This window comes from Echinops telfairi, unplaced genomic scaffold (genome assembly GCF_000313985.2).
Source record: "Echinops telfairi isolate 266 unplaced genomic scaffold, ASM31398v2 ScPeMD7_7468;HRSCAF=8506_0, whole genome shotgun sequence".
Lineage (NCBI taxonomy): Eukaryota > Metazoa > Chordata > Mammalia > Afrosoricida > Tenrecidae > Echinops > Echinops telfairi.
This window is the reverse complement of record NW_022111369.1, coordinates 69,104,421-69,122,672: the sequence shown is the minus strand read 5'-3', so window position 1 is coordinate 69,122,672 and position 18,252 is coordinate 69,104,421. Positions and strand designations below refer to the sequence as shown.

Sequence of the window (18,252 nt, the reverse complement as noted above, 5' to 3'; positions counted from 1 at the left end):
CTAAGTCCATGGATCAGACCTTAGGCTATAGGCTTCTCCAGACTCATGGGGCTAATGCAGCTGATGAGCAGACTATTAGCAGGAAGGCATAAGGCTGGTGACTGCAGATCCAAGGTGGCCAGGTCACATGGCAGGCCTCTGAAGACTCCTAGGACTGGTAAGCAGTACGGTAGGCTGTTGGCTTGAGGGTGAAGAACTGGAGATGAATGAGCCAGATGCAGGGTTTATGCCCAGCAAGAAAGTAAGCTTTCCCACAGCAGACTCTTGTATTGAAGGGCATATTTCCGTGGCAATTAATTGCATCAGGATTGTGACCCAAGTAAGGGTGTTGCATTCTACCCTAATCTTATCCTATTATATAATCTTGCCAGATTCCCTGTGATTACATTGTGTTAGATCAGGTCATGGGAATTATTTAGTGTAAACTACAAAACTACGGAGCGTCCTAGCCCGTTGAAATTGGCACAAAACCTTAACTATCACATTGGGCTTGGGCATACATGGGAATGTGGGAGCTTGTGATAGGTCGTTGTCAACTTCGCTTGATGTTGCAGTTTGGCAATGGGGTCTCCCTTCTCAAGTCCCTGCAAGGCTCACACCAGTGTCACAGCCTGATGCTGCTGCCTGGAGGATTTGGCATACTTGATACAAGTAAATGCTGCAAGGGGTGTTCTTTTTGGTTGGCGAGGGTGCCACATGTTGCTGCCCAGTCTCACCTCTCCTTGCCTCACCTGTCTGTTGCAAACCACTTGTGCCTGCCTATAGTCCAGCACCTCCTGACTGCACGGTACTGCCACCTGCAGCCCACCTCCATCTATAGTCCATCTTTACCTTCCTGCTACCTGCTGTCTGTTGCCTGCTGCCACCAGGCCTTTCATTTCTGCTTCCTGCATCTGGCAACCATGTGAGTTGGAAGGGCCTTTAGCCTAGCACCTGACTCAGGGTTATTAGCTGGACCAGGTTAGCCATCTTGGCAGTTGTTTAGGCCACTCTCATGATATAAATTTCTTCTTTGATATAAAATTCTTTTTATATACATAAGTGTCTTGGATTTGCTTCTCTAGAAAAACCAGCCTAACATATCTGCTAAGAAATGGAAGTTTTAAAACACCTAAGGCAGCGGTTCTCAACCTGTGGGCCACAACCTCTTTGGGAGCCGAATGACCCTTTCACAGGGGTCGCCCAATTTATAACAGTAGCAAAATTACAGTTATGAATTAGCAACGAAAATACTTTTATGGTTGGGGGGGTGTCACCACAACATGAGGAACTATATTAAAGGGTCACGGCATTAGGAAGGTTGAGAACCACTGACCTAAGGGTTCAAATATAGGGAACTGAATAAAGGCATTTACAAGAAATATTTTCTACAAATGGTATGTTCTCTGACCTTTTATTAATCCAAGTCTGCACTCAGGTTTCTAAAACTAGAAGGCAAGAGAGAGAACCAAATTGGTTGACGGTATTTCCTTACCAGCCCCAACTTCAGAAAATAAGGATTTTGAGAATATATACTACTTCAAAAAAAGGGTAGGGGGGGTAACAGATAATCTAAGCCAGAGAGAGAGAAAAAATCTCTACAGAAAAACTTACTGGGAATTGAATTATAGATCCATGATAGAATAAAAAGCAATTCAACATTTATTATTTCATTAAACTTTTATTAAAAGATCCTTGGTGATACTGTGGGCTAAGCACTGGATTGTTAAAGGTCGGCAGTTCAAATCCACTAGCTACTGTTTGGGAAATAGATGAGGCTGCCTACTCCAGTAAAGATTTAGTCATGGAAACTTTATATAGGGTGACTATGCATCAGAATTGACTTGATGGCAGGGTACTTGTTTTTAATTATTGTTTTCTGGTTTGGAACATTTATTAAATGTCTATATTATTTCAAGAATAGACATGAAAATAAAACTAAACAGAAAATTAATAAATAACTTGCTTAATGGTATTCATTATTTAATTAAGCTTTCCTATCCAAAATTTCTAGGCCAAGATTCCAAGATAAATGGGAAGAGAGAGAGATTGAAGAAAAATTCAGATATGAAATGAAGTGGAAAATGATTGTATTTTAAAATTTTCACTTTTAAAGAAAATTGCTTGTATTCTCTTGATTGTAATTTCCAAGTCGCTTGCCTAGACACAAGAATTAAGCTCTGTATCATATAATTTCCCAGTCTTTTCAGAATGAATACAATTTACAGGAAAATTGCAGAATACAGGAAACTGGTAGACATACATATAAAAATTGAAAACATGAGGCCCTTTATAAATGGAGTTTTAATATCCTAGGCTTCCATTAAATATACTTAACACAATTTTCATAGCAGTATCTTTAATACATCATGATTCTAATTGTAAAAAAAGGTCACTACATTTATTAAAATTTTGTTTTACCAACTCATCAGATAAGAACCATTCTAATATTCTAGATAGAAGTTTGAACATATTGAAGTCTTTTTTCCTAATTACTTAATGCTATATTTTTGTAATTAGAAATAAAACTTCATAAACCAATGATTTCCTTATATTTCCCCAATGTTGTCTTTTTGCTATCTCAAAACCAACTAGTACCTGCTTAAAATAATTAATCTATAAGGATGTCCAACGGCTATATAACCACCTTATTTCAAAAGGCTACTTAACATAACCACCTCATTTCATAAGGATAGCTGTTTGACCATGGTTCTAAGTTATCTACTAGATGACTAGTCAGTATCTAGTCAACTCCATAAAATTACTGGTTCCATGCCTCAAACTAGATCTGAATTAAAATCTCGTGAATATTTTCTACATACATTATTACTATTTCTGCTAAGGGACATAGAGTTGGGTCCAACTTGGTAACTCTATACACAACAGAATGACACATTTCCTGCTCTTGTGTCTTCCTTGAAATTGTCCTTATGAGCCTATTATTGCAGTTATTATATCAATCTTCTGGAGAGACTTTCTTTTTTCTGATTGTATTATCTGTACATTTCAGGTTAGTACGCCTTTCTCAAATCCTGATGTAGCACTGTAGTACTTACATGATTTCATGCCAATTTGATAAATCTAGGGTTGGAGCATAGCCTGTCAATCAGGCGACTGCCTAATGATGCCTACTTGTGGGCATGACCTCATGAGGATCCTGGGAACCTCATCTCCCTCTCTCCCTTCATCTTCCTGTTGACAAGGCACATGCAGACCCATGTCAGAGTAGATAGAGATGCTTCCACCACCACCGGGTCCACAAGACTTTCCACCCACTGGCCTGTGATCTTCCTGCATTTGGCATCATTACAAGTGGCTACATAAGTCTGAAGGTTTCATGGACTAGTATTGGACTTAGGGACTTGATCTGGACTGGGCTGGGATGTTTTCTCAATATACAATTGCTCTTTGATATAATGTTCCCGCTTACACACATATGAATGTACCTGGATTTGTTTCTCTAGTCAATCGGGATTAACACACCAGTGTTTTCAATTATTTTCTCAGCATGCAAATTGAATAGTGAAGAATACAATCCTGATGCACACCTTTCCAAGTTTTAAACCATGAGTTTATTCTCTTTCTGTTCTACCGCCTTTGAACCATGAATTTATTCCCTTGTTCTGTTCTACCACCTATCTCTTGATCCAGACACAGAATGTATATGAGCACAGTGAAGGGTTCTGGAATACCTATTCATAATATTATCCATAGTTTCTTATGATCTGCACAGTTGAAAGCTTTGGCACAAACACAAGATCTTTCTGGTAGTTTCCACTTTAAGTCAAGGTCCACCTGTAATTAACAAGGCTATCTCTGGTGTTAAGCCCTCTTCTGGATCCAACTCGAATCTGGCAGCTATCTGTTGATAACCCCTGCAACCACTGTTGAATGATCTATACTTATTTTTACTTGCACATTATTTTTTTAAATCAATTTATTGAGGCTCATACAATTCATCACAACACATAGATCAATTGTGTAAAACACATCTATACATTTGTTGCCCTCATTATTCCCAAAATTCGCTTTCCTCTTGGGTTCCCGGAATCAGCTCATTTTCCTTTTCCCCCCTCCCCCTTCTTTTCTCCTCCCCTCCCCCATGTACCCTTGATAATTTATAAATTATTATTGTATCTTATATTACACTATTATACTTGCACATTATATTGCTCTGTAACTTCCATATTCTATTATGTGACAATTGAATTGGCAGAAATATGGATCTCTTCCAGTTGGTTGGCCAGCTAGTTGTCTTCTAATTTTCTTGGGAGAGATGAGTGCTTCTAGTGCTTCAGCAGCTTGCTGAAATATTTCAAATTGGTGCTTCATCTATTTCTAGTTTTGCTTTTTTGCTAATGCCTTCAGTGCAGCTTGGCTTTCTTTCTGCACTATCTTTGGTTATTGATCACAAGCTACCTCTTGAAATGGCTAAATGTTGTTTTGGTACAATGATGCTTTCTGCATCATTTACCCATAGAATCTTTCACTGTTCTAATTTGTTGCTTGAATTTTTTCTTCAAACTTTCAGCTTGACATGCTGTGTTCTTTTTGTACGATTGTACTTTTATCTTCTTGAGCTGTTCTTTGAAATTTTCTCTTTAGCATTCATACTTCATTTATCTACTCAGAATTCAAGAGCAAGTTTTATCTCTTTTAAGATCCATTTTGATCTTTTCTCTTTTCCTTTTAAATACTTTTGCTTTCATGTGACTTTCTTATTCACATTTTTTCTGTGTTCAATGTGTCAAATCAGTTAAGATGTTCTGGAAATTTAGGTCAGACATACTCAAGGTTGTATTTTGGACTTTTTATTTTCTATCTGAATTTATATATGAGCAAGCATCTTTTCTATGGTTGGCCCCTGGCCTCATATTGGCTGATAATATTAGTCTCTCCATTGTCTCTTCCTACAGATGTAATTTGATTCCTGTGTAAAGCATCTGTTGAAGTCCATGTGTATAGTCACCACTTGTTTAAGGTATTTGCAATGAGTCAGTGGTCTTGCAAAAATCTATAAGGCAATTTCGTTTTGTTTGTATCACCAAGACCTCATTTCCCTACTTATTTCATTTTATTTGTATCACCAAGACCAAAATTTACAAATTTTGCATTCCATCACCAATAATTATACCTTTGCTGTATGTTTATTTTAGACTGAAGTTGGCAGCATTTTCATTTTCTTCATTAAATAGTTCATGTGTAAACTTGGGCAATAGTTGTATTAAGTAGACTTCTCTTTAGGCATGTAAATATCCCACCAAGATAGAGTTGGAATGCATTTTAAAAAATAGATATTTAATGCCATGTGTGCTAAGTCAGATTGACTAGAGGAACAATCCAGAGACACTCATAGGAGAATGCTTTACATCAACAATTATATATCAAACAACAATCCCAGCCCAGTCCAGATCAAGTATGTCAGTCCAATACTAGTCCATTGGTCCTCTTCAGACTCAGTACCCACATGATATGATGCAAAACGCAGGAAGGTAACAGGCCAGTGTTGTGGGTGCAGTCTTGTAGATCCAATGTATCTACAGGGCTCTGGCAGGTCTCAGCGTCATGACTGGCCAACAGGAAGGTGGTACAGAGAAGAGAGGTGGGGAGGGAGGATCCTCCTTGTGAGGACACACCCACCAGGAAGTACCATCAGGCTGTGACCTGACTGACAAACTACATTCCCCCTTCACTTCAAGTTGACATGGAAATTATGTAACTACCACACCGTGTCACATCACTCTTGAATTTGTCACATTCAGCATAGTAAACTATCTTTTTATCAAAAGAACATTATGTTGTGTGCAGTGAAAATTAGATGGTGGCTAACTATCAGAAAGAATAACTTCTGTGGGCCTCAAGACTTCCTAAAACAAGCAACTATATAAATCAGGTATCACCCAAGTCTGTGTGTAAGGAACATATTAGCCCGTATGACCCAAGGATTATAAATCATAAAATCCATGATCAGAGAATTATATTGAGTTGCCAACCATGCATTTGAGACAATTTTCCTTGACTGTCTGACTTTTGTAGTATCAGCAAACCCTTGGACACTATTATGGCCTCATACTAATGATCCCCATTGTTTTGCCCTGTTTAAAGACTTTAATATTCAAAAAGACTTATAGCTGCAAATATCCTGTCCCACGATGGTCTGATTTTCCTCTCATGGTGTTTTTTATATGTATAAAGGATCCCTAGCAGCATTATAGGTTAGGCATTATGCTGCTAACTGCCAGGTGAAGGGTTCAAATTCACCAGCCACTCCAAGAAAGATAAGGATGTCTCCTGGAGATTTAGTCTCCAAAACTCTTATGTAGGGTCACAATGAGCCAGGCAGTGAGTGGTTTTATCCAACAACGGACAGGATATATCTATTTTTATAAATCAGTAAGGAAGGTCAATTCAATAGAAAAATTGGCAACACATACCAAGACAATTTGTCAAAAATAGACTATCTGACCAATGTAACTTATCAAAAAGTGACCTTTTAATTCTAGAGATACCAAGTAAAATCTCAATTGTTCCTTTATCTGATTGACAAAAATGAAATAATTTTGTCCAAAACGTGAAACAGGATTGCTTAGGATAAAAAAAACCCCCAAAACCCTCACATACACACTGAAAATAGGTAGGAACCCTAGTAGTGTAATGGTTACAAGATGAGCTGCTACCCTATAGAATTGCTATGAAGTGGAAACCACTCAATGGCAGTGAATAGTGAATCTTGTATGATCTAGCAATTTCATTTTCATGGGAAAATGGAGTAAAGACAATGAAATTTGTCCACAAGCTTTCTGAAGCCACCTCATAAAGCAATGGTAACAAAGTAGTCATAAGTACCCATGTGTGAATTAAATGATTATAATACTGAATGACGAGGGTCACAAAAGAATGCATACAGTATAATTTCTAAAAGGTCAAAAGTAAACTTTAATGCCTAATTTACACCCACAGGTGGTAAAACAAACAAAACAAGCACATAGTTAAAACAAAAGACAGGACAGCGGGTTTATGTTGAGAAGATGCTTGTGATTTGGAAGGGACATCTTGGGAACTGCTGAGATGCTGTTAATGTTCTACTTCTTGACTTGAATGGTTATAGAAAAAATAAAAAATTCCAGTTAGAGAGAAAAGCCAGGATATGACAAGAAGAAAATGAACACAATTACTTGCTGATTACTAAGAACCCTAAGACCTCAAATTCCCAACTTTTTTCAATCTGTAAAAATAATAGTTGAACCCATACTTAGGATTTGCAATCATGATGCATATATATGATTATAATTAGAAAAAAGCATTAGGTCAACAGATCTTTCCTCAGGAACATAACAATATATTTCGTCTACATTTGTACTTATTATAAAATCAAACAAACCTGTCTTACAAGTACGGCCAGAATACTCGTTGAGCCAAGGATGCTGAGACTGTCTCGTACTTTAGACATGCTATCAGGAGATCAGTCCTTGGAAAAGCACATCATGCTTTGTAAAGGGTGAGCAACTAAGAGGAAGAGCCTCGATGAGATGGACTGACACAACATAACCATGGTGGGGATGGAACAGGACGAGGCAGCAGTGTTTTGTTTTGTAGTGCACAGAATCTGTCAGTGAGAACTATCATCTAACAATTATATAATTGTGAACTATTTTTAAAATTGTGAACTCTAAATAGAACTGATTTCTTAAAAAATGTGTTGTCAATGTGCCATAAGAGATAAAAAGTAAAAACAACGATACACTATTTCCGAGTTCTACTTTTGGGACAAATTATGAGAAATTTATAGGTCAATAAAAATATTGCTTTGTACTCTATAAAGATTCTGAAAGTCCCCAAACCAGCAGTTACATTTTTTTTTTTAACATTTTATTAGGGGCTCATACAACTGTTATCCCAATCCATACACACATCAATTGTGTAAAGCGCATTTGTACATCGTTTCTCAAAACATTTTCTCTCCATTGAAACCCCCGACATTAGGTCATTTTTCCCCTCCCTCCCCGCTCCCCCCTCCCGCATGAGCCCTTGATAGTTTATACATGGGTATTTTGTCATATCTTGCCCTGTCCGACGTCTCCCTTCATCCACTTTTTGGTTGTCTGTCCCCCAGGGAGGAGGTCACCCACAGTTCCATGTAATCGGTTCCCTCTTGGATCGCTTGTTGTTTCCCTGTCCCTGGGTTTGTTAACACCTCTTCCCTTTCCCCCACCTCCCCCTATCCCATGTTCCCCCGGAACTGTCAGCCCCGTTGTTTTCTCCTCCAGATTATTCATCCAGCCTGTCCTATCCAGACAGACCTGCGGAGACAACACGCACAAAAACAAGACAGAGCAAAACCAAGCAACAATGTACAACAAAACAGCAATAACATCAAGCCACTGACAAAGAACAAATTAAAATATACCAAGAAAGAAAAGCTTGTAGTTAGTTCAAGGATCGCTGGCCTTTAAGAGTGTTTTCCAGTCCAATCTGTTGGGGCACCATGCCTTGTTCCCAATGTCCACCCTCATCATTCCCTGGGGATCTTGCTGCTCCCCTCCCCTGCTGTTCCGCTGCACTCCCCCAGTACTTTGCCTCAGTGTGGCGGGATCAGATTGGGTGCAATTCCCACACTGTGTCTCTGGTGTTGTCCCCCGCAGAGCAGTTACATTTTTTATCAGATTTTTCAGTTTTATGTGGTCACCATTTCCTCCCATCTGTTAGCAGTTTCTAAGAGGGAAATGGTAAAGGAACCATACTCACTATTTTATCTCAACTGTAGAACTTGCCAATTAGAGAACACCCAAACTTGTTTTCACAAAATGAATCAGAATTGAAATCTCTAGTCAATTACAGGAAGTTATTTATAAAGGTGTTGTCAGTTTTCTTATTTTTACTAAGTAAAAAATTACTTAGTGGTACTGTGCCAAGGAATACTGCATGGCTGAAATTCAGAAGTGTGAGAAAGGGTTGTATCCTCTTATCGTACTTACTCAATTTGTATGTTGAGCAAATCATCAAAAGCTGACTTATATGAAGACGCGCATGACATCAGGATTGGAGGAATGCTTATTAACCACCCACGATACGCAGATGACACAAACTTGCTTGCTGAAAATGAGGACTTGAAGCACTTGCTGACAGACTTCAGTATGGATTTCAACTCAATGTAAAGAACACCAAATCCTCACAATTGTATCATATGTAACATCATAAATGGAGAAAAGGTTGAGGTTATCACAGATTTAGTCTTTCTTGGATCCACAATAAATGCTCATGTAAGCAGCAGTCAAGAGATCAAAAGATGTTGCATTAGGTAAATCTGCTGCAGATCTCTTTAGAGTACTGAAAAACAAGGATGTTACTTTGAGCACTCAAGTGTGCCTGACCCAAATCATGGCATTTTCAACCGCCTCATATGCACTTCAAAGTTGGATAATGAATATAGAAGACCGAAGAAGAATCAAGACATTTCAGTTGTGGTGCTAGAAAACAATGTTGAAAATACCATGGACTTCTAAAAAGACAGACAAATCTGTCTTAGAAGAACTATAGCCAGAGGACTCCTTATTCACCTTACATACATACGTAGGATATGTTGTCATGAGACACCCAGTCCCTGGAAGACATGCTAGGTAAAGTAGACAGCAGTGAAAAAGAGGTAGGCTCTCAAGGAAATGGACTGACACCATGGCTTCAATAGTGGACTCAAGCTTAGGAACATTTGTGAAGATGGTGCAGGACTGGGCCATCTTTGGTGCTTGATGGCACCTAACAGCAACAACACTGTACAAAATCTTATGCATTTTTTCATCTGGTATTGTCAATTGTCAACAGTAATTTCACAGTAGAGAAATAAATCAATGAGAAATGTCATTAACTTTATCCTGGCTTTCTAAATAGAATTATGTAAATACCCATGGACATAATACCCCAAAATAAAAGATGACAAAATGGCTGTTGGTTTTAATTATTAAATGAACTCAATTGCTTACTGACTTAATTTTTAGCTGCTAACACTGACAGCATGGCTCTAAATTTACTTTTGAAGAGGTCTGTAGACAGGTCAAATATAAGCATACTATCAGATCACATTTAAGGGTTGACAAATGGCTTCCTGGAAAGTATGGGTTATTGTCCAAAAGCAAACAAAGTAATAAGGCCGGAAAAAAGATTTCTTAAACAAAGATTCTTTTATTGTTTCTAGCCAGTGAAGTTCCATGTCACAGGGCTTTAATTTTCCTGGATTCAATTTTAAATAACACAAATTTTAAGCATTACAGTTAGTGGCTATGTATGATGGGAAAGGTAAGACAGAGAACAAAAGGTAATGAATGGTTTTATTTCAGGGAGCCAATTCCTTTCAAACTGATGTCTATTTCTCCCCACTTCCAACGTATTTTCTTTTAACCATACAAACTCATCCATCACCCCCAAATGTATTTTTCTAAGTGAGCGTTTTAATGATACTTTTACAGAGTAATCAAACAATCCAACTGGCCAACAAAGTAAACAACTTGTACCTGGAGTAAGACTAAATACAGAATGTAAAAAGGGACACAATTGGAATAATACTGATGTGAATCTAGTTTTTAGTTTACTGTAGTACTTGGGCTAAATAAGAGGACAGAAAATAAGTTGTGAGAGATAATTACTCTGTAGTTACAAAATGCCAAATGCTTTAGAAAGCCTGGCAACTTTAGAAATAAGAGTTACTTGCTATTCTCATTGAGTTTACACAGTGGTAATGCACTTTTTATCATTTCAATGAAAGCACTTTTGCAATAGTTTTATATAAGAAAACAAAGTTTCTATCAATAAAGGCTTAAAAAAATAAATTTTTATTTTAGTCAAAAATCCTCCTTTCTGGAAATGGAGAATAAAATAAGCTCTTCTTTAAAATAAAAATGATTATTATGCTAATTTTTTATCCACTGGACTGTTGGACAAAAAACCAAAACAAACCCAAAACAAAACAAAACAAAGACTCAACTAGTGAAGATTTTAACATTTCTAGTTTCTATCTATTTCTAAGGACAACCCTTTTACAAAACCTTTCAGTTTTATATATTATGGCAATTAGGTTTAGTTTCAAATAAATAAGTCTACTAGATCGCATATTTAAGAACCAAAAGATTAGCAACATTTATATGTTCACATTTATGGATTCTTTAAAGAGGGTTGTCAGAGTCAAAGTTAACTTTAACATTTAGTTGAAGTTAACATGTGTTATTTGATCTGCTCGTAGTTTACAACAGTGATGCTATCAACAGTAGGCCCAATTTGTGGAATGATAGTGATAGAACAATGTAATAGAGATTAACAGGTCATATTATTTTAACTACACAATTTAAAATGCCACTTTTCAGACACTGCCACCACCCTCTCTTCCTTTTTCCACTAGTGTTAAATTCTCAGGCTGAATAAAAGTGTAGGCTGCCAAACACTACTTGGATAGAAAAATGGGCCTCAAATACTAACGGTGGGGGGGGGGAGATGAAATTTTTTGGCAAGGTGTGTTTGTTACTTTGAATTTCTTGATTGATCCTCAAACTCTTTTGGTCATTGATGGATATTTTTCGTTCCACCCAGAGAGGCTAACACATACATTTGTTATAAGCATTATACAATGGAATTCCAGTTCAAACTTGTTTGTGATCACATTTGTGCAAGAAGCACTAAACAAGTGTATATTATTTCCCAATTTCCAATGTTTTATAGTTCTTCAATGTTGTTTCCTCCTGGTGCTTCCCTTTATTAAGCCTTCATCATGGAGAAATCCATCGTATTATGAGCTGATACTTTTAGATTCTGATTGCACTCCTTCTAGAGAGCAAAGAGCAACTAGAAGAAAAGAATGCTAATCAGTGTCATTATTGAAGTAGTATCTTACTGGAGGTCCAGGTAAATCTTCATCTCCATCACTATCAGGGGCAAATGATACAGTAAGATCCACATATTTCTTTTCAGTCGAAGGCTTCACAAGCTTATGCATTCTAAGGAAAATAAATATGAATCAATAATCTGAATATGAATAAATATGGAAAATATGAATAAATAAATAAATAAATTCCACAAAATGAAAAGAGTGAATTGCTAACTAATGTGACCCTGAGAATCTGGACTTGTGTCTAGATTCTAAATTCATCTTCTTTCATATAAGAATTTTTCCTTTGAAAAATGCTAAATGTTAGGCAATCATTTACTAACAGTGAGTTAAATTGTAGATATGGTTTCCAAGGCTGTAAGCACATCTTTCTTTATCATTACAGCCTGTAGGTTTGAAGTGCCCATCTTTTGGTTAGCATCTGAGAACCCTAACCATTGTACCACTTGGTTATCTTTGAATAGATTCTGTGGGTAAGGAGCTCTGGTGGCACAATGGTTTAAGCACTGGGCCATCAACTAAAAGGTATAAAATTTGAATCCATCTGGTGCTCCCTAGAGAAAGATGTGAAAGTTGGATTTGAGAAACATTTTTCAGCTTTGGAAATCCTATGGGGGCAGTTCTACTCTGACCTGTAGTGCTATTCTGAATCAATTCAACAGCAACGTTTTTAAAAAACTGATCTGGACCACAATTGGAAATAATAAAGAATACAGTTTAACACAAAACAAAAACAAAGCAAAATGTAAACAATGCTTTCAAAACACTAATTACCTATCAAGTTTGGAGGCATCATTATGTAAGCTAGAAACACATGATTAAAATTTACCTTTCCCTTAGTCTTAGTCTATTCTAATTACTAAAAATAAACTTTCTACTTGCTTTTATTAATAGTGCTAGAAATCAAGCCTTGAATCCATCATCTAAGAGTCTGTCAGCTTTTACAACTGGTTCGCAGTTGCCCTCCCCTCTCTAATCAACAAAGGTACCAGAATTTAAAAAATGTAAATTTGATGTCATTCAACCTCCTGATGATCAATACTGTTACTGTTTGTCAGATATTCTTTACCTATCTCATGCCAGGTTTTGAACTATATAGTCTTACTTAATCCTCAATATCTCTTCATTTCACAATATTTGATCCCATTCTATCATCTTTTTATTCTACCATCCATTCCTATCACATTCTTTAAATAATTCAAAAATATGTGATTTCCCAAACAGATTAAGCATCATCCAATATATTAACAACACAGAGAGAGAAGTGGAGATAAAACTTAGAAGGGAATCAGATAATTTAGAACCTTGAAGACTATTTTAAGACGTTTGGCTTTACTTTGGAATGGAAGGCAATTTTAAGATTTTTGAGCAAAAGGGGCATGATACCACTGATGCTTTAAAACATGCTGTGCTCAGATGACTGTAAGGAGTAAGGGCAGATACAAAGGCTGTGAGGAGTCTACTGCAGGAATACAGGCAACACATGACAGTGGGTTTAGCTGAAGTGACAAAATGGTTAGATTCTGGATACAAAGCATAATTTCCTAATAGATTAAAAAAGAGATATGAAAGAGTAATAAACTAAGATTAACTAAATTACCAGTAGACCAAGGTTACAGGAAGGCTTTCATTTAACGGTGTTAAATTCAAACTTGGACTGAGTTTGAGTTATCTATTAATAATTTATAGCAGTTATCAATTTATTGCTTCTGTTCATCTTTTATGCTCTGCTCTGTGAGTCAAGTTGTTGGTGTTAGGTGCCGTCAAGCCAGTTCCGACTCGTGACGACCCTATATACAACAGAACAAAACAATGTCTGGTACAGCTCCATCTCCAAATTGTTGTTGTATTTGAGCCCATTGCTGTAGCCACTGTGTCAATCCATCTTGTGGAGGGTCTTCCTTTTTTTTTGCTGCCCTTCTACTTTACAAAGCTTGATGTACTTCTCCGCAGAATGGTCTTTCCATCCTTGACTCTAAGGAGCATTTTGGTCATACTTCTACCAAGACATATTTGCTGGTACTTTATATTCTTCACCAGCAGTATAATTCAAATGCGTCAATTTTACTTTGGTCTTCCTTATGGAATGTCTGACTTTCATATGCATTATGAGGAGACTGAAAATTCCACAGCGTGGGTCAAGTGCACTGGAGTTGGACCCTCTAACTACTTCTAGTCTGCTGGCTGGCAGAATGTTAAGACTACATTAACAAAGGATACTAGGGTGACATTCCACGACAACGGCAGCAGGAAGCCACTTCCTTCCTGTGTTTTGGTAAGCCATTTTATACTCAGTGCACTCGTTTATCAGTCTTTACCACCAGCTCAAGTTGTGAAACTCCTACCCAATCACCTCTTCTAGTGGGTTCTATGGTAGCTGGAACCATAACCTTCAGAAAGTGTTAATTTTACACAAAAGGCTACTTCTACAAACCAGATCTGCAGTAAACCTTTGCTAAGTTTACTTTCCATTGGCCAGCTACATGCTTTTGGTAAGCACGAGGGTAATTAATAAGTTATTGCTACCAAATAATTAGAAACCTTTATTAAAAGTATCAAAATCTGAAGCTACTGTTTTATGACACAGCTGCCATTTAGAACTATTCACTTATGAAGGTGGTGTTTCCATCTCTCTAACCTTTCCCTGAAGAATTCTGCACCTGCTAATTTACACTACATCAAAACAAGTTTTGACATCCCGGAGGGCCTCAAATTGCACTCATTGTATATTTTCCTGGTGTTTGGGGAATAAAACAAAAACTGAATGGGCAATATCAGGGCTGTATAGTAGATAGGGTAAGGTTTCCAAATAAAATTACTGCAGGAAAACCCTTGCCATCCTTGAAGCATCAAGGAATAAACAGGTACACTGTCTGTGATAGAAAAAAATTGTTAGGTACAACTTTTCTGGCTCTTTTCTCTAAACTTAAAATAGTACGAAAAAAGTCCTTTGAAAAAATCTATCTGGATTGGTCCTTTGGACCATCCTTAAACAGTCTTCATAATTTTACTTTAAATTGACCTCTTAGCCTAGAACTGAACTAGCCTAGCATGTCCCACTGAATGCCACCGTTTTGATTGAATTTTGCTCTCTGAATTGGCATATTCAAGACTCCTCATGGTTACTATTTGTTCTAAAATATTTTCATTAGCCTCAATGTTGCTTAAAGTAAGGTGACCAGATTTTAACATTGGTAAAGCGGGACACCATTGATAAAACTCATGTCCTGGTGAAATGGCCACATGGCAGCCGAAAACTGTATACCCTAGCTTGTCGTGCATTCTTCCCCAAAATTGGGACTTTTAAAAAATGCTGCAGGATGTGGGAAAAATTGTTAAAAATCGGACTGTCCAGCCAAAAGCAGGTCATCTGGTCACCTTAGCTTAAAGACTGATGGAAACATTATAGCTTTCAGCTAGTTTATCTTCATGGAAAGCCTTTGGTATTCATCAAACCAAAAATTTGCTAAGACCAAGATGTTTGCTTAAAATTAAACATGCCGATCCACAGGAGATTGAAACTCCTCTATCCCATCTTTTGTTGTTGGTAGGTGTTATTCAATTAAGACTCACTGTGGCCCAATGTACAACATAAAGAAACACTACCTCCTGGTCCTACACCATCCTCACAGTTGTGATGTTTGAGCCCATTGTTCCAGTCACTGTGTTAGTCCATTTGAGGGTTTCCTGTACTTCAATGCCCTTCTACTTTATAGCAAGTTGTCTTTTTCCAGGGACTGATTTCTCATGTAACAAATCTAAACTCTTCTAACGAGCATTCTGGCTGTACTTCAAAAAGAGATTTGGTTTTTGACAGTATTCTTAACGACAGTATTCTTAACGAGCACCATATTCAAATGCACTGATTCTTCTTTAGCCTTCTTTATTTAATGTCCAATTTTCACAGTAAGAGGCAGTTAAAAATACCATGACCTGGGGGTCAAGTGCACTTTAGTCCAAGTGACACCCTTGTTCAATAGCTTACATGGTCTTATGCAACATATTCCTACAATACAATACCTTATTTGAGTTGACAGCTGTTTCCCTGAGCACTGATTGTGGATTCAAGCAAGATGAACCCTTGACAATCTCAATCTTTTCTCTGTAATATTCCCCAACAACTGATAATGTCTCTAAAGTGGACATAAAACTGAAAAACAAACTAACTTATTGTCATTGAGTTGATGTTGACTTACAGCGACCACATAGGATAAAGTAGAACTGCCCCTGTGAGATTCCGGGCCTGTAACTTTTTCCAGAAGTATGTATGGGTTATATAAAGTGGAACGGGGACATATATAAAACATCCAAAGAAGAATGGATTTTGAGCTTGCACTTAATCATATGCCCCAATCTATAAACAATTTAGTCCTTGCGATGTGTCCCTACTAAGGACCGCTCTCATGAAGTATCACTGACGATATGGGTTCCACAGCAAAGTAAGAAGACATCAGATAGCACCCAGCTATCAGAAGAAAAAAAACAGCATATAGAGCAGTGGTTCTCAACCTGTGGGTCGTGACCCTTTTGGGGGCTGAACAAGCCAAGCCTTTCACAGGGGTTGCCCGATCCATAACAGTAGCAAAATTAATTATGAAGTAGTAACGGAAATAATTGTATGGTTAGGGCGTCACCACAACATGAACTGTATTAAGGAGTTGCGGCATTAGGAAGGTTGAGAACCAATGATAACGAGTCTTACAGGTTTGTGTTAACACAAGGAGCCATATATCCAAGTGAGATGTCAGCTAATTCCATACGGAAGCACACCAGCCTGTGTGATTCAAAGATTGTAAATAATAAAATTGTAGACCAGAGGGAATGGCATTAGTGTTTAAAATCTGAACACCTGAATGACAGTGAAAGTCCAAAATTCATTTGTAGAATCCTCGTGGATTAAGCATCTTTTGAATCCTTCTGATCATAGCCCAGAGATGTGAATAGCTTTGCTATTAGATTTCCTTGGAAAGTGGATTAATGCAGATGCAATTATGCTAAAATTTAACACCCTACCACTTGCTCTTCCTTTTGATCCATTTAAAATTTGTTATAATTTTTATGAGTTCCTGCTTTCTTTTGGGTTGAGGTTTTTCTTGGTATGATTTTCATATGAAATCCATGTGTGGTAGTTATATAATCTGTTGCCAATTTGAGACTTAAGGGTGAAGTGGTGGAGTTTAGCCTGTCAATCAGGTCACAGCTTAATGACCTCATTTAGAGGTACTGAAGAGATAAATAGCTTGCTAGAGACAGCACACATACACACCCACTGTGAGATATTCCTGTTGAGAAGACACATGGAACTGTGCTAGAGTCCTGGAGCCACGTGGAGAACCCTGCCAGTGCTGAGATACTTCCAGTACCACCGGAGCCACAAGACTTTCCACCCACTGGTCTGTGATCTTCCTGCATTTGGCATTATTACACGTGTTGCATGAGGAATTTACAGACTGGTATTGGATATGAGCTAATATTGGACTTATGGACCGGGCTGGTTTTTCAATATACAATTACTCTTTGATATAAAGCTCTTTTTTATACACAAGTGAGTGTCTTTGAAATTGTTTCTCTAGTCCACCCAGACTTAGGTAAATTCATACAGTAACTATATTAATTTTCTTAGGGCTAAGATAGAGGCAGTTGGGGGGTAGTGGGGAGCTTGTGATAATGAGTATAAGAACAAAAATCATATTCTAAATTTGATTGTGGTGATTCTGTAATTTTTTAATATATTTAAACCATTGACCAGTATATGTGAATTATGTCAATAAAACTATTAAAAAATGTTATCCTGCTTATCATGTTGGCTATTGATCCAGTTGTAAGTAAGGATTTTTGTTTTCTTTACATTGAGTTGTAAAGTATATTAAAGGCTGCAATCATTAATCTTCATCAGCAAATACTTCAAGTTCTCTTCACTTTCAGCATGCAGTCGTGTCATCTGCGTATTACAGGTTTTTAATAAACCTTTCTTCAATCTTGATACATTGCTATTCTTCATATATAGTTCAAGTTTCAGATTAGTAGCAGATGCTGGCATCTGTTTCTTCTCATTTTCAGTTGTGTCATCAGGAAATGAAGGTCCCACTGGGGTGCAGTTTGCTATGCATTGGCAGCTTGCATGTTATTATGATGCTGGAAGCAATATCACCAGTACTTCAAATTATTAAGCAGGGACCCTCAAGGTGAACAGTTTTCAGAAGAGCTACTAGATGCAGCACAAACTACAAAGGCAAGATAGGCTGTCCACTTTGGAGGAAGTAAGTCACTAAGAACCTATGGATGCCAGTGGAACAATGTCATATACAGCCTCTCAAGTTAGAAGGCACTCGGAATATTACTGAGGAAGAGCTGCCTTCTCAAAGAGAGTCAACCTTAAAGGGGTGGTGTGGGGGTGGGAGTAA

At 37.5% G+C, this 18,252-nt stretch overlaps 2 protein-coding genes across 3 annotated transcripts in view; one reads left to right on the top strand and one right to left on the bottom strand.

Moving 5' to 3' along the window:
* Positions 1-3,020, top strand: part of STAP1 (signal transducing adaptor family member 1) — a 49,072-nt gene extending 46,052 nt beyond the window's left edge. The window contains exons 9-10 of the mRNA XM_004706293.2: positions 1,994-2,045; positions 2,990-3,020. Coding sequence (XP_004706350.2) covers positions 1,994-2,045; positions 2,990-3,020 — 83 coding nt within the window. The remainder of the gene's footprint in view (positions 1-1,993; positions 2,046-2,989) is intronic.
* Positions 3,021-10,135: 7,115 nt separating this feature from the next.
* UBA6 (ubiquitin like modifier activating enzyme 6) overlaps positions 10,136-18,252 on the bottom strand; it is a 77,027-nt gene continuing 68,910 nt past the window's right edge. For both annotated transcript variants that reach the window (XM_045284088.1, XM_045284089.1), the window contains exon 33: positions 10,136-11,957. In XM_045284088.1, the coding sequence (XP_045140023.1) occupies positions 11,822-11,957 (136 nt within the window). In that variant the 3' untranslated portion in view covers positions 10,136-11,821. The remainder of the gene's footprint in view (positions 11,958-18,252) is intronic.